This window comes from Prunus dulcis, chromosome 7 (genome assembly GCF_902201215.1).
Source record: "Prunus dulcis chromosome 7, ALMONDv2, whole genome shotgun sequence".
NCBI lineage: Eukaryota > Viridiplantae > Streptophyta > Magnoliopsida > Rosales > Rosaceae > Prunus > Prunus dulcis.
The window spans coordinates 17,651,071-17,666,663 of NC_047656.1; the positions used below are offsets into that span (position 1 = coordinate 17,651,071).

General features: G+C 37.5%; 3 protein-coding genes across 3 annotated transcripts; all 3 read right to left on the minus strand.

The window, feature by feature from the left end:
- Positions 1 to 577: 577 nt before the first annotated feature.
- Positions 578 to 2,093, minus strand: LOC117635738 (transcription factor MYB1-like). The gene is made up of 3 exons (XM_034370095.1): positions 1,837 to 2,093; positions 1,585 to 1,714; positions 578 to 1,442 (listed from the first exon to the last, which is right to left on the minus strand). The coding sequence occupies exons 1-3, from the start codon at positions 1,967 to 1,969 to the stop codon at positions 734 to 736; spliced, it is 972 nt and encodes a 323-aa protein (XP_034225986.1). The 5' UTR covers positions 1,970 to 2,093; the 3' UTR covers positions 578 to 733.
- Positions 2,094 to 6,457: 4,364 nt separating this feature from the next.
- Positions 6,458 to 8,236, minus strand: LOC117635496 (zinc finger MYM-type protein 1-like). Its single transcript, XM_034369805.1, has 2 exons — positions 6,915 to 8,236; positions 6,458 to 6,767 (listed from the first exon to the last, which is right to left on the minus strand). The coding sequence occupies exons 1-2, from the start codon at positions 8,234 to 8,236 to the stop codon at positions 6,458 to 6,460; spliced, it is 1,632 nt and encodes a 543-aa protein (XP_034225696.1).
- A 5,408-nt stretch (positions 8,237 to 13,644) lies between these two features.
- On the minus strand, positions 13,645 to 14,976 carry LOC117634199 (transcription factor MYB1-like). Its single transcript, XM_034368169.1, has 3 exons — positions 14,731 to 14,976; positions 14,479 to 14,608; positions 13,645 to 14,389 (listed from the first exon to the last, which is right to left on the minus strand). Exons 1-3 carry the CDS (start codon positions 14,861 to 14,863, stop codon positions 13,756 to 13,758), a joined length of 897 nt encoding a protein of 298 aa, XP_034224060.1. The 5' UTR covers positions 14,864 to 14,976; the 3' UTR covers positions 13,645 to 13,755.
- Positions 14,977 to 15,593: the final 617 nt, after the last annotated feature.

Below are 15,593 nucleotides of genomic sequence, written 5' to 3' on the forward strand. Positions count from 1 at the left end.
TTCCTTATCAATCATAGGGGGGGTCCTCCACCCATTCACGTGTATCAAAATCATTTGTTGCAATGCTTGCCTTTTCTCTTTTCCCTTCTTTTTATGGTAGGTATTTTCGACACTGTAGATGTAGTTTGGGTCAATGATTAAAGTAGCGTATGTTCCTAGCATCCGAGTTCGATTTCCCACTCGGTACATTTAATGTAAAAGGAGTTATACATTTACATCGATATGTACCATTGCCTTCTCTTCTGGTGGAATTCAAAATTTGATTTCCATTTGTTAATTCTTAATAAATATTATTAACTCTTGATTAAACTTAACGGTGAGGGAATATAAATAAAGATGATTGGCACTGTTTAAAAAAAAAACAAATCACAGCTCTGTGACAATTGACAGCAACAAATAACGATCATACAAATTTTAATCACAATTTGGTCAAGTCCAAGTTCGTATAAAAAGTTATTGTTCCAATGCAGGACATATAAAATACACCATGAAAACATATTCCATCGATAAATAATGCACCTCAAAAAGCAACTTAAATATATTTTATCCTGGAATAATATAAACAAGATAAAAGTACGACTGCAACTGATAATAAATAAATAAAATCTGATTTATATAATTAAGGGTCCTCCACCACTCATTTAGTACATCTTAATTGGTTTGATTTTCTTTTAACGCAAAAGTGGCAAGAAAAATATAATTATTTTATTAATAATGATGACAAATTATTCAACTACTCTCCAAGCCATTCTTCCCCTCCTTGATCCCCATCGAGAAAAGAGGTCAAGGAATGGAAATTAAGAACCAAATTTGGTTGAACTTGAACACAATCGTGGCTGCCACCATTCAAATGCTGCAACATTTCCTCTGAGAAAATTTGAGCTGTTTGATCCACACAGTGTGACAAAGTATTGTCACCATTTTGATCAACATCGTCACAATTAATGGCCGGAAAATCAGAATTCAGGAGACTTGCTAGGCTAATCTCGTTCATGTCAAAATCTACTAGAAAATCCGAGGACGAATTTTCTTGATCAGCGATATTAGAGAAGGAGTACAATGACGATGACCCATTGTTCGTGTGGTCATCCCCTGCATGCCTATCAAACATCAACAGTCCTCTGTTGTTTTCTTCACAATGTTGGTGGCCAAGTGGGAGTTTGTGAGGGTCTGGGTTGATGAAAACTTTGGTGCACTTAGCAGCTTTGGTTCTGACCACTGGGGACATCTTGGATGGTGATGGTGAGGTCATGTTGGGAGACATGTCCTCCATAGTCTTGGCCTTTTTGGAAACTGGTTGACCATTTTTGTTGTGGTGCTTGAGATTTGAAGCAGAGCCTTGCCGCTGTTGGTCTTGGATTTTTTTGCCTAAATTGGTGTTCCAGTAGTTTTTTATTTCATTGTCTGTTCGCCCTGGAAGCCTACCAGCTATTAGAGACCATCTGGAAAAAAAAGAAAAATAATAATTTTCAAAATCAATATCAAAATCCCAATTGATGATGATGAACTTTTTTCTTTTCTTTTCCAATTACTATAATTTCATAATTAATATATTATTTAAAGCAATGAAATGGCACAAATTACCTGTTCCCCAAAAGCTTGTGAAGCCTGATGATAAGCTCTTCTTCATCTGGTGATATGTTGCCTCTCTTAATGTCTGGCCTCAGATAATTCAACCACCTAAGCCTGCAGCTCTTCCCACATCTTTTCAGACCTGCATAAATTAATCACCAATTAATCAGAACCATTGATTTGATTTTCAAGCACAATTCAGAAAACCCACATAATCAGATACAATGAGCTAAGCAGTGCACATTTCTTTTCTCTTTTTTTTACCTGCTTTTTTGGGGAGGTTTCTCCATCTGCCTTCACCATGGAGTTTGATGTATTCACTGAGAACTTTGTCTTCATGGGCAGTCCAAGCACCTTTGTTCAAGCCCTCCTTTGCACAACAAGCGCTTCTCCCCATTGTTTTGGTGCCTGCCTTCTCTGCTCACACCCAAAACTCTCCTTTTCACTATAGAAACTGTTTCTTCACTGCCTCTGGTTTTTTTTTTTTTTTTTCCCCTCCCAGTCGTGTGCCTGTTCGATTTGGTCTCCTGTGTGCTTGGAGTCAGATACTTATAGCTGCACATTTTCCCCACGTTATTATTTTATTTTATGGTCCTCTTTTTTTTAAGTTTGCCCAGTGGTCCTGGTTTTACCTAGCTTATCTCATTAAAATCAATGGTGACATACCATTTTCTTTTCAGAATATCGTCCTTATAAGCAATTGGACCAAAAGAGAAAGAAAAAAAAATTCATTAATTTTTTCACTCGTCACGTGACTGACAATAAAAATAGACACGTAATTACATTAAAAAATTATGAGTAAAGCAACACCTCATTGCAAATGATTGTTTGTTTAATGCGCACTTTGGCACCACTTTGATCATATAATTCTGTAATAATGTAAATGATCCAATATATTGTGATTTACCGGTTTCCACCGTCCAGTTTAATAAGCCGCCCACACCCAATCAGTTAGGTTCGATGCTTCCACATTTGAGACTCAAATTCCCCAATTATAAGGTCCAAATGTTCATATTACAGAGCAGATCTTCTCATCTACTAGGCCTCCAAAATGAGGTTTTGTTGTTGTTGTTTTTGTTGTTTTTTTCAAATGGAGAAAAAAATTGCGATAATTTTATTAGGTCAAAAAAAAAAAAAGAATACAAAAACACAGACTATAAAGAGAGCCATAGTAATATATACTAGTCGGTATTGTACAACCATATGCGAAAGCAAATATTGCAAAAAAAGGGATTTATTTATTTGATGTACAGCTCTTTTATCACTCATCACTTAAAAATGTAAGAATTAATTAGAAATTAAGTACTTTTTCTCCCAAAAATAAACAATGGAACCCAACATTATTATACTGCCTTCATTAGCAGAGTTGGTGGATTATTTGGTGTTGTGCGAAGATTTTGTGATGAAGAAATCTGGACAGCAGAATCTTCCATACCATTAGCATGTATATTATATAAATGACTTGTTAAACAAAACTACTATGTTGTAAACCGTTAGATGAAAACATACAAATGCTAAACACGACGTATATATATAATGCAGAAAGGTTACTGACACAATAATATTATATAATTTTCTGGTCCAATTTGACTCTGCCTTGCTTTGATTCTTTTACTCTCAAACTAACATTCCAGGACACCCTTGAAAGTTTGTTAGGGCTGCCACCTCCCTGTCCTCTCTCTCTCTCCTTCTCAAGTATGTACTATTGCCTGCATGAGGTAGAGGTTCAGCATCTAGTTTCAATCGTCCCTGTCTCCATCACGCAAATCAATTGCAGTTTCTATTTCTTTTAATTATTTAACCAAACCCATTACTTGGTCCTCTGATTGAATTGATTATAAACGATCAAACTAAGTCCACAAAATAACAGATAGGAAAAACGAGTAGAGTATATTATTAGTTGGTTGAATTGTGTGATACTCTCTTTTTTTCTCGTAGGAAAGGCAAAATTTTAACGATGCCACCCTAAGAGCACCTCGGTTTCTAATTGAAGTTCTTCTACTTCATCAAAAAAAATATTGATGATAAATGATAAAACACAAAAAGAATAACCACAGCAAGATTAGCCTTAATTTGATTATCAATTATAATCACTCGGATAGTCTTTTGAGAAAGTACGTCCGCACACGATAATTATTGGTGTCATTGAAGTTCATGTGTCCTTGCTTCCACACACTATGAAAGGACCCGCCCCGAATTTTCCCAAAATCCGAGACGAATCCTTTGGAATTCCTGACATCCCCCGATACCGGGCCCACTTACTAAAGACCGAGACTTTCTGCCGAAATTTCGGCAGAGTCTCCCTTATAAATTGGACATTTCCCAAAAATTTATACCTGCATAAAAACACAATTTATATTCCCAACTGGCAGCATGCACAATATCAATTCATGCAATTCACACAAATGGCCTTCGGCCTTTCCACATTTCAACAAACTACCAGACACACTAACAAAACAATTCATGCCTCGAAAAAGGCGGGCAATACCTTCAAATAAGGACAATGATTAACATTAGTCTGCGGCAGCACCTAATAACCTTAGGCTGCCTACGTACCTTCCTTGAGGGATCAAGCCACACGTAGTTCTCTCATAAAACCCAATTCCACACTCAGGCGATACCTCATTTCATTTCTCTGTATTCCACATAATCTCCCCATATGCCGGTACCACCAACGCCACGTATGGGGTCTGTCAACACGCCGGATAACCTACGCCACGTGCGACCATACCATACTATCATAATATCTCCCCATACGCCGGTACAACCAACGCCACGTATGGGGTCTGTCTGAACGCCGGATAACCTACGCCACGCGAGACCTGCACGTCATATCACATATCTCCCCATACGCCGGTACAACCAACGCCACGTATGGGGCCTGTCGACACGCCGGATAACCTACGCCACGTGCGACCTCAACACAATATTACAAATCTCCCCATACGCCGGTACAACCAACGCCACGTATGGGGTCTGTCCACACGCCGGATAACCTACGCCATGTGGGACCTCAACTTTCACTTGGTGGTACTCATAGTGAATCCCAAATCCGGGGAGGTACTTAAGGTAGTGCGTATAGCACTCCAAACCGACATTCTAGACTCTTTTGTACCCTTGTACAAAAGTATATAATTTTAGTTATATAAACAAATATTCTAATATGCGTAAACCCCAACAATAGTCTAGCACCAGATAATCCCCCCGGGAAAGGTGAGATTACTCCGGGAGACTCGCGGTCAACCAAGGGTCAAACTACCCTAACCCTGGTCAAACGGGCCCACGGGGACCACGACCTTCAAACTCCGATCCGAAAGTTCCTATGGGTTCTATAAGGTATAGGACACTTGTCCTGCAAGTTTGGTTCAGATCGGACGGTCGGATCGCTCACGATCGCACGATCTAACGGTTAATATAAAATATAATCTTTAAATTATTAAATCGGAACATCCGGGGCTCCGATTCACGATCCGTGAATTCCTCCACGATCCTAAAAATACCTAGTTTAACATATATTATTTTTGAGACCATCCAACGGTCCCAACCTATCGAACCCGGATAACGCCCGATAGGCGATATCCGTTCGATAGTCAAACGACGTCCGAATTGAGATCCGCAAAATCCTACGCGCTCGTGACGGCACGAGGACCTCAAAACTGCCCAGAGACACGCCACCACCTTCGCCCACGCGCCGCCACACGTGCGGGCAGACCGGGTGTCCAAAGCGATTACGGTCCGTCGAAAAATCTTGGAACCGAGACTCCAAACTCCTACCCTAGGTAAAACACCCTATTTGGAGTCACTTTTGTTCTTGGACAACCCCCAAAAAGTGGCCGGAAATGGCCGATCACGGCGGCCGAAGTTCGGCCGATTTTCAATTCGAAAATCGAATTGGTTACGCTAAGAATCGATCTAATCCTACCCAAACCATCAGCTAGAGCATGCAGAAGGGATGAATTTCCATACCTTGATCGCCAGAAATGGCGGCCGGAGGAGGGAGATCGGAGCCGGCGAAGTTCCGGGCGAAAATCGCCATTTTCCGGCGGCTGGAGCGGCGCCGATGTCGGGGGAGGGCTGGGTCGTGACGCCGAGGCTGAGCCGGTTCTTTTGGCACCGGTCCCGACCGCAGCCGGGCCGGTGGCCGGAGATACGAGGAGAGAGAGAGAGAGAGAGCCGACGGGAGAGGGAGAGAGATCGCGGGAGAGAGAGAGAGAGAGAGAGAGAGAGAGAGAGAGAGAGAGAACCAGATTTTTATAAAAATCCCATTTCAAAATATTTACGGTTGTGCCACTGGGTTTCTTTTGACCATATCTCTCTCGTTACAACTCCGATTCGAGCCCACTACGTGTCTATGAACTCGTCTCGGTACGACCTATCCAAAAATACAAGTCATGGTCCCAAACTCTCTCCGGTTAAAAAAATGACTAAAATACCCTTAAATAATTAAATAATTAAATAAGGGTTAAATTTGGGAAAATTTGGGGTCGGGGTGTTACACACTATAACATATGTCAGTGTTGATTAGTTGTTCGTTCGTTGTACATGTTTCATGCAGCACAGCTCCACAGAGCACTAGTTTATAGACAAAATAACGAGAAAAACAAGAAAGACTTGGCTATCGATCCATTTTTCTTTCTCATCATATAAAGCTCAAGTTAATCATCAAGTGCCAAAAGATCCCCATCCGAAAAGTCTTGAGGATAAAATTGAGTAAGACGAAGTAGCTTTTGTTTATCAAAAGCTACAAATGAATCATTCGGACTCAAACATGCCAAATAAATAAGCAACTCAGTATTTACCTCATTAAAACGATCATCTAACTCTTTAAGTTGCTCATCAATGACATAAATAAAGAGCTCCACACGATAATGATGACGATTTGTCTTTATTGGAGCATTACGCCTTGACCTCCTGGAAGTACGAAGGCCTCATCCATGTTAGGAACATCAATATGATGTTTGTCACAAAATGAAGACACCTCTTCAACCAATGCATCAAACCCATTATTCCTCATCCAATGTAGCTTTTCCTTGCATGATTTCACCAAAGCCATTGCATTCACAATTTCTTGATCTTTCTTTTGCAATGCTTGTGACACATCATTTGTGAGTCCCAATATAGCCTTCATTAAGAATAGGTGAAACACAAACTGAAAAGTAAGTATTTCCCTTTGAATCTTATTTGCTTCACCGGCACTATCATTGGGATTATCATCAATAATCATTTGAAGCACATGAATCACAGATGAAAACATAGAAATGATGCTAATAATGGTACCGTAATGTGAGCTCCATCGTGTGTCACCGGCACGTTTGAGACTTGTTTCTTGATGCAAACCTCACCCCGTTATAAGACAATCATTTTCAAAAGCTATCACAAGTTCTTCTTGGAGTTGTGCTCTAAGTGCATCACGCCGCTTACACGATGCTCCAACATGGTTAACCACACTATTAGTGGTTGTGAAGAAAGAGGCAATATCAATATTCTTCTTTGCTACGGCAACAAGTGCTAGTTGAAGTTGATGAGCAAAGCAATGAACATAGTATGCACAAGGTTGTTCTCTCAAAATCTTTGTTTTAAGGCCTTTCAACTCACCTCTCATATTGCTAGCTCCATCATAACCTTGTCCTCGTAACTTGGAAAAGCTCAAACCATTGGAAGAAAAGAATAGGTCAATGGCATCCTTTAGTGAACTTGAAGTGGTGTCGGTAACATGTTGAACCCCCACAAACCTTTCAATTACATGCCCTTTGTCATCCACATAACGCAACACCATAGCCATTTGCTCTTTCACAGAAATATCACGTGCTTCATCCACCAATATAGAAAAGAATCTATCTTTTAAACCACTCATGATGACATCAAGTGTTTCCCCGGCACATGCATTGACAATATCTTTTTGAATCTTTGGAGCTACTAACTTGAGATTCCCCGGAGCATTTTCCAACACAACTTCTTTAACTTTCTCATCATTGTCTGCAAGGAATTGCAATAGCTCCAAGTAATTTCCCTTATTGCTTGAAGTGGCACTTTCATCATTTCTACGAAAAGAAAGACCTTGTCTCAATAGAAACTTAGTGCACTTGATTGATGCAATTAAGCATCTTCGATATGCCATACGAGCTTGTTCAGAGTGTTTGCTCACAGCCGTTTCAATATGTGTATTTTGATTCATCAAATTTGTAGCGGCTTCTCTAGCTTTATTATGAACACTACCAACCGGTCCAACATGCACCTTCATTCTTTCTCTCCCTTTCTTCCAATTCTTAAACCCTGCTCCAGTGAAGGCTTCACTACCCACTTGTTCAAAATTGGATTTAAAGAGATAGCAATAAAGACAAAATGCAGCATCTTTAGATACACTATACTCCAACCAATCAAATTCATCAAACCATTGGGGAATGAAGCGTCGATTAAGTCCTGAGATATTACTTTGTGGGAAAGAATGACCTCTAGGTTGACAAGGTCCTTTTTGTAGATATGCTCTTCGAACCTCATCTCTAATATTAGTATCATACTCAATCATACGAATTCTTAGTCCCGAGTCTGCCTGAAGATTAGCCAAAACCTCATCTAACTCACTTTGTCTTGAACTTGAAGTTCTTGAACTACCCACACTATCCGAACTACCCAATGATGACTTTCTCTTAAAAAATCTTTCCATAATTCTACATAAATTAATCAAAATAATAACTAACATCAATTAAAGAGAACACCAAATTTATACCAATTAACCACAAAAAATTCATAAATGAAACATCCAATAAATCAAAACAATATAATACAATCATAAATTCAATTTCAATTCAAGTAATTTAGGTTTAGAGTTAGAATTTACCTTGAATTGTGAGGTGGTGGAAGCGGAAGCAAGCTTTTGGAAGCGGCGACAATGAAGGATTTGGGGCTTAAAGGCTTGGTGGGGAAGAGGGTTAAAGGTTTGTGGGGGGTGGAGATTGGTGATTTAGGTTTGAGGGTTTAGAAAATAGGTGTTTTGGAGATGAAAACTCGGGAGGAAGGCTGTGTAGCAGATATACAATATGTTCTTTTTTTAAAAAAAAGACCTGGACCAAAACGACGTCGTTTTGGCCAGGTCTTTAAAAAACATTAGTTACTGCTAGTCCAAAACGACGGCGTTTTGGCCAAAGAGTTTTTTAAAAAAAATTCGATGCTGGTCCAAAACGACGCCGTTTTGGCCAGCTTCTTTAAAACAAAAAAACAGATTTCCTGTTCAGCTTCTCCTTCCTCAGTGTCTGCAACTCCTCCCTTCAGCCATTCATGGGGTCACACCCCCATTCAAAGGAACCTTCTACCTTGCTTTCATGGAGTCTATAGGATCGTTTGACCCCATTGACCCCACTGTGGGTCCGTCCCTGTATATATAGAGCGTTTCAATTGAGAGATTTCTCAAATAAATTTGAGGAATACCCTTGTAAGAACCGTTCTATATTTTATTTCATTAATTCAAATTGTCTATTTTATATCACTTTTAGTTCCATGCAAGTATACATATTGTTGCGGCCAAATCTGGACCTTGAGACAGATGTGAGTTTAGGTTTAGAATATTGATACTTTGTTTTGTAGAAGAAATTCCTTTAGGTTGACCCATAAAACGAAAAAACCAGAAAAGATAAATCTATGGCGAGAGCTATTGATGTCAATTTGTCAAGGGGTTGTTGGTATTGGAGTAATAAATTAGGTAGTTGGTATTGCGTTATAAAACTATGAAATTCTTAGAGCATTGACTCTAAGTTTCACCTTGCACATGAGAAATAACTTCAAGCATTTTGTTTCCTTCAGAAAAGGTAAACTTTGCTATCTAAATCCAATAATTGAGAAACCACACCCAACTTTCAACCCGTCTTGATAGTAAATTAGTAATGGCCTCATCACTTTCTTCTAAGAAATGTCAACATGCAAAACATATGCTGTTTTTGGGGAGGGCTATGATATGTTCACCATACTCAAAATAGGTCTCCATGATATAAGAAATGTTCAAAATGAAAATGACAAGAATCACATATACTTATAATATAGTACCCTCCATAATAGAGACGGGTATGAAATTAAGAAAAAGAGGATGTACAACTTTCCTTGTTTCGTTTAGACGGGTATGAAATTAAGAGGGACCAAAAAAGTTTTAGTTAATGAAACGTATTCTAGATGTTGTAAAGAATAACTCACAACACATAAATTTCACTTTTCTGTTGGATCTTTCCAACTTTTAGAGAGAATTAACGAATAAAAAGTCAATCAAAAAAAAGTGAGGTGCACAATTTTCTTCTCCTTCTCTTAAAATACTCCCTCGAACTCGAAGTTTAATTAAAAGTGGGTTCAATTCAAGCATCTTCAGACAACAAGTCTAAGAAGACTCCAATTAATTGAAGCTAGGAACGTGACAAGGAAACTTTTTGATGAGTAGTGGTTAAGCCCAATATAAACAGGATTCATGATTGTGGCTTTATTTCTATTCTTTATTCTTGAAATATTATTGTTTTCAAAAGTAACTATATATATATGTATGTGATGTTGAAAAATATAAGTCTTGGATGATTGATTAAATAAAATTCAACTTATAATAAGTGATTTCACTTCTAATATCACTGAGACATTTTGTGATAAAATCTTATACTTATTGGAGCTTTATAGATGGTTAAGTTGGATAATATCAGTGTTGCTATAGTAATGAACCGATAACCTCTCTCTCTGAAATTTAACATACAATTTATTGAAAACGATGAAATTATAGAAACTAATATAGGTGGAAGATGTAATTGTGTTGCAAACATATCTTAATAAGAAATACTCTTATTTGCATGCGTGGGTTAGAGCAGTTGAGTATGACATTGAGTCCCGCTTCCTTACAACAAAGTTCGAATCCCCTTTCTATTTTCACTTAAGTTCAAATATTTATTCCCATAAATTAGATTAAAGTGTAGTTTAGATTATGCATTGTTTTCAAAAAAAAAATGCTTACTGTTCTTAACGATTGCCATGTTCCGTGTGGTGGGTATATGTCAAAGTCGTATACAGACACTGAGAGAGTGACACGGTACTGGTGGATTATTAATTGCAAATTTGAATATCATCAGATTGATAATTTTATTAAATGGTTTGAGGTTGTAAAAGAACAGTACACCATAAATCCGAAAGAGATGGCAACACAAAATTCCAATTTAGGAAATTAGACAAAAGTCATTAATTGATGGTCATGTGTCAGCTCAATTTCGGATCAAACAAAATCAAATCAGTCCTGGACAAATAGATGCCTAGCTATTAGCGATGGGACAATACATATTTGATTTTTAAAATTGAAGATGTTAATTAATACAAAAAAAAATGTGGTTCCGAGTCAAACTTAAAACAAAAATTTTAAAAATAAAGATTCCAATGTGCAAGTTCACCACTCCGATAAAAACTTGGATGCAATGGGATGTATATTTTTGTGTGATCGATCGTTTTCTTTATATTTGCTGTTTTTTTCACAGTAAGATATACACAAACTGTAAGAGATAGATTTTGCACATTCTATTTCATAAACAGTTAAAATTTACTACTCTAAGAAAAGAACGTATAATAATTATTTTAGAGTGACAATAACATCTCGCTTCCATTATTGTATTTTTGGTGGAAAACAACATTATTAGTTGTTTGTGAAACTTAGTTGGTGTGTATTAGAGTTTGAATATCGGATAGGTTTAGTGATATGGTGCACACAAATCACCAATCAGATTAAACCCAAAAGTTCCTTTGCTTTGCTACACGCCAAATGACATGTGTATCATCCCGGAGCTCTCGTTTTCAAACCAATGAAAGAACAACGATGTGCAAAGCTGCTGATTTTCAGCAATAATTCTGGGTCCACTTCAGTTTTGATATGTCTACTGTCAATGCTAAATTATGCATAATATGTATTGAGTCAATTGGCAAGCATGCTAAATTCACACTGGATTTGATATTCTTGGCTTCATAATTTCTTGGTTTCATATCTCGAAATTAACAATTGTATTGCGGAAGTCCTTGTACTTATTAAAAGTCGAGAACCATAATTATTGGGACCACTCCAATTTTGTAATCTATCAACAGTGCCATTTAGATTAAGTGGTTCTTGGAATTTTCTCTTAGGTTTGTTCTTATTTTGGAAGTACACACCACCAACTATTCCATTGGTATTTGTTTTGGTTGGAGGAGGCCTTGTTGGAGTTGGCTCGCTTAAGGATGCAAAGGATGGTGGAAGAGCTTCTCTCAGCAAGAAAGCGATCGATCGCTTTTGCCAGGTGATTTTGAGCTCGACGTGTTTTTTGGTTCGAGCATGAGTTTTGGGCAAGTTCTTGGTCTAGTTTGAATAGGATTGTATTTTCTTTTCCATGTAACTTTGTACTATAGTTCTATGATCTATAAATAGGCATTTTAGCACTAGAATTTTCACTAACGAGTGCAAGAGAGAAAACAAGGCATCAAATTGGGTTTGAGCTAGGGTGAGAGAAAATAGAGATAGGGTTTGTGAGAGATCAAAGGGGTTCTTCATTGTAACCAAAGAGATTCTTCTACACTAGTGAATTTCTCGAAGATCACTAAAGAAGACATAGACACAACGATGAGTTTGATATTTAGTTAATGATGGTATAGCCTTATTGTAGATGTATGGCCAGTTGTAAACTATATGAACACGAGATACTCCTAACTAAATATTGTAGCTAACTTTAACGATCAAAACCACTTGTATTAAGTTATAAACATCAAACTTTCAACGATAGGATCAGTTGGTAATGAATCTGAAGCTTATCATACGATCCATGCACATGAAGCATTACGGAAAGTTAAAAACGCAAGTGTCTCTTTACACAAATTGCTTTTGCAAGTTTAACTAAGCTTTGGTCGGCCTGATTGGCTCAAATTTATCCAAAAATATAACTATTATCATTAAAATCAGTGCCTCACTGGCACACTCAAATATAAATCTTGACAAAGATTACATTTTATCATCGAAATTCGAAAAGCATGCATCTAATATGTTGTTTATTGTATTACAACCTGCATCGCATGTGAGATATATATTTTATCCAAAATACTTTGCAGCTGTAGAAGTTATTGAGCTAAGAAGATCAAGCTTAATTAAATTATAAATTTCAAGTGGACCGATCCATTTTGATTTATTATATTAACACGTGATTTTTTTTTTATAAAGTCTTTATGGGAAAAAAAAAATATATATATATATATATATATATATATTGGTTGGGTAAATAAAAGCATGTGGGATGGTGGAAGTAAATAATTGTGGGCTCATTGGATCAATCATACAAATTACTGACAGCCACTAGCTGGGAGGATGACAAGGTTTCAGAGCTGCTGATTCAATCTCGCCATGCATTGCCCATCTCGAATATTAAATATAAATATAATTCAGACAGAAAAAAATAGCACTGATTATAATAAATAAAAAAGAAAACTCCCTCAACCTACATTCTCATAGTATTGAAAGTCGGATGGCTTTAGCTCTCTCTGGACCACGTTTGTTTAAGAAATTTCCAGTGTCTTGACTTTACGTACATCATCATCACCAGTTTGGAAGCTACCTTCCCACATCTATGGGATTGGGATTGATATTGTCCTTTTCCATGGAAAAACAAAACAAAAACAAGAAAGTAAAGGAAGTTTTTTTGCTGAATTTTCGCGCGTACATATACATATGCGTGTACAAATTATTTGTATATATGCAATTAATACATTAAGGTAGAAACATCGTTTCAAAGAAAAATTATACATATAAATTTATTTGTTTGTTTGTTTATTTGTTTGTATGCGACATTATGAATTCTATTTTATAGTAAAAATACTTAGAAACATCGTTTCGAAGAAAAATGAAAAACTCATGGATCCACATTTGAAGGCATAGTAAAGTAGACGACTATAATCTTTCATACTTTTTGCCGATACTTTTAACCTCTAAAATTTCACGTTCACACTTGAAACTCACAACACACATCAAGAATCTTTGAAAAACTTGCCTTTAATATATACTGAAGTTGGTCATAGCAAAACATACATGTCTCCAAATTATTGACAACAGTGTTCAACTACAAACTAACAAATTTCATCTAATTAGTAATGGAATGTTTTTTATTCAGTACAACAGATTTGGAAAGTTTTGCAAAGTGCAAAGCTAGAGGGGCTAGCTTGATTTTAACTAATGATCCACTGATCATCATCTACTGAATTCAGAAAAGATAAAAGTGCATTGAAGCCGTCCACATCTCCATGATCATCATCATTTGGTTGAAGTGGGTCATCTTGATCATCATCACCAGCTCTCCATTCTCCCAACCTTGCTTCACCCATCAATAAATCTTCAATCTTGGTATTTCCACACTCCAACATGTCCTGATCACAGTCGTTGATTTGTGCTTGTTGGAAATCAGAACTCAGCACATCCTGTATGAGCATGTCATTGATATCAAAATCCCTCAGAAAACCAAACGAAGAATCATGCTCCTGAGCCGCTGTAGAACACGGGCTTTCGCTGTCGGAAACAGGAGCCACGTTCGATCTTTCAGGCATTTGATCATGGCCATCCAAATGTAAGGGGATGGCAACCTTCTTGCACTTAAATGCTTTCGTCCGGACCACCTGGACAGAAGACTTTGCTGCCGGATTATTCGATTTTTTCGTGTCGTCTTTCGAACTAGCACTAGCACTCCGTTGATCCTGATGAGCCTTGTCACTTCCTTGCTCTGACCTCTTGCTCAAATTGGTGTTCCAGTAGTTCTTGATTTCATTGTCTGTTCGTCCCGGCAACCTTCCAGCAATGAGTGACCACCTAATTCAAATTAGACAAAATTAGAGACACCAATTTCGTCATAATAACTTGCTACCAAGAAGAGATGTCAATCTTCCATATATACATACCTGTTTCCAAGAAGCTTATGAAGTCTAACAATGAGCTCCTCTTCTTCAGGGGAAATGTTGCCTCTCTTAATATCAGGCCTAAGATAATTCAGCCAACGCAATCTGCAACTCTTCCCACAGCGGTTTAACCCTGCAGAAAAAAACAGTAGTGTTTAGTTATGAGTACATTGTCCCAAATTGTAGAAGAAAAAAACATGAAAATTGTCACATATATATATATAATTGTTAATTTAAATAATGAACCGTACGTACCCGCTCTTGGTGGAAGGTCCCTCCATTTTCCTTCTCCGTGAGTGTTAATGTAGTTAGCAAGGGCTTTATCTTCCCAAGCAGACCATGCTCCCTTGTTCAGCCCTTCTTTATCACAGCATGGTTTTCTCCCCATCTGTCTCTCTCTCTGTTTGAGTTCAAGCACAGAATCTAGATTGGAGTATTAAAAGCTCCGCTCCACATGGTGATCTGGACATATTTATACATGTGTGCATGTGAATGGCTGATGGGGGTCAAAAGCTTAGCTCCCACTTTTGAAGGCCAATCAATTAATGCTGGAGAAATTCACCTTAACATTTTACCGCACCATAGTACAATAATAAATGAATGTGTATGTATTCGGAGTGAAGCTAACATGGTGGCCGATGCTCTTACAAATTTATGACATAATTTTATTCAGCTTGTGCTTCGTTTCTTAATATGTGCAAACATCCGTTCAGAAATATTGGGATCCCTAGATAGGGATCCTAGTTTGTAATTTTTTTTAAGTTGCACCGGAGATGAGCAGGTTAAGCGATCTGCCAAAACCGAGGGATGTAAAAATACACCAATACCATAGAAGAGCGTTCTATTTAAAAAATATTCTGTTATCAAACTTATATTGAAAAATGAATATTTATGCCATTAAACTAGGATATAAACATCTTACATATATTATCAAACAGTCTAACAAACGAAAACATTTCCCTGCAAAAACCAATTGGGTGCATGACATTATTCGAAAATTACAGGTTTGGGTGGAATATGTATCGAGGCATCATGTGTGGAATATTTACCATTTCCAGTGCCGTAAATTATGAGCAGAATCTGAAAGTTTGGTGTTATCTTCCCAGACTTCACTGCCC

Excerpts from the sequence above, each read along its gene's own strand:
- LOC117634199 (XM_034368169.1), bottom strand. The coding sequence starts at position 14,863 with ATGGGGAGAAAACCATGCTGTGATAAAGAAGGGCTGAACAAGGGAGCA. Across the intron at positions 14,609-14,730 it reads GGACCTTCCACCAAGAGCGG|GGTTAAACCGCTGTGGGAAG; the intron begins GTACGTACGGTT and ends TTTTTTCTGCAG. Across the intron at positions 14,390-14,478 it reads CATAAGCTTCTTGGAAACAG|GTGGTCACTCATTGCTGGAA; the intron begins GTATGTATATAT and ends AATTTGAATTAG.
- LOC117635496 (XM_034369805.1), bottom strand. The coding sequence starts at position 8,236 with ATGGAAAGATTTTTTAAGAGAAAGTCATCATTGGGTAGTTCGGATAGT. Across the intron at positions 6,768-6,914 it reads AATGATTGTCTTATAACGGG|TGCCGGTGAAGCAAATAAGA; the intron begins GTGAGGTTTGCA and ends TCCCAATGATAG.
- LOC117635738 (XM_034370095.1), bottom strand. The coding sequence starts at position 1,969 with ATGGGGAGAAGCGCTTGTTGTGCAAAGGAGGGCTTGAACAAAGGTGCT. Across the intron at positions 1,715-1,836 it reads AAACCTCCCCAAAAAAGCAG|GTCTGAAAAGATGTGGGAAG; the intron begins GTAAAAAAAAGA and ends TAATTTATGCAG. Across the intron at positions 1,443-1,584 it reads CACAAGCTTTTGGGGAACAG|ATGGTCTCTAATAGCTGGTA; the intron begins GTAATTTGTGCC and ends TTTTTTTTCCAG.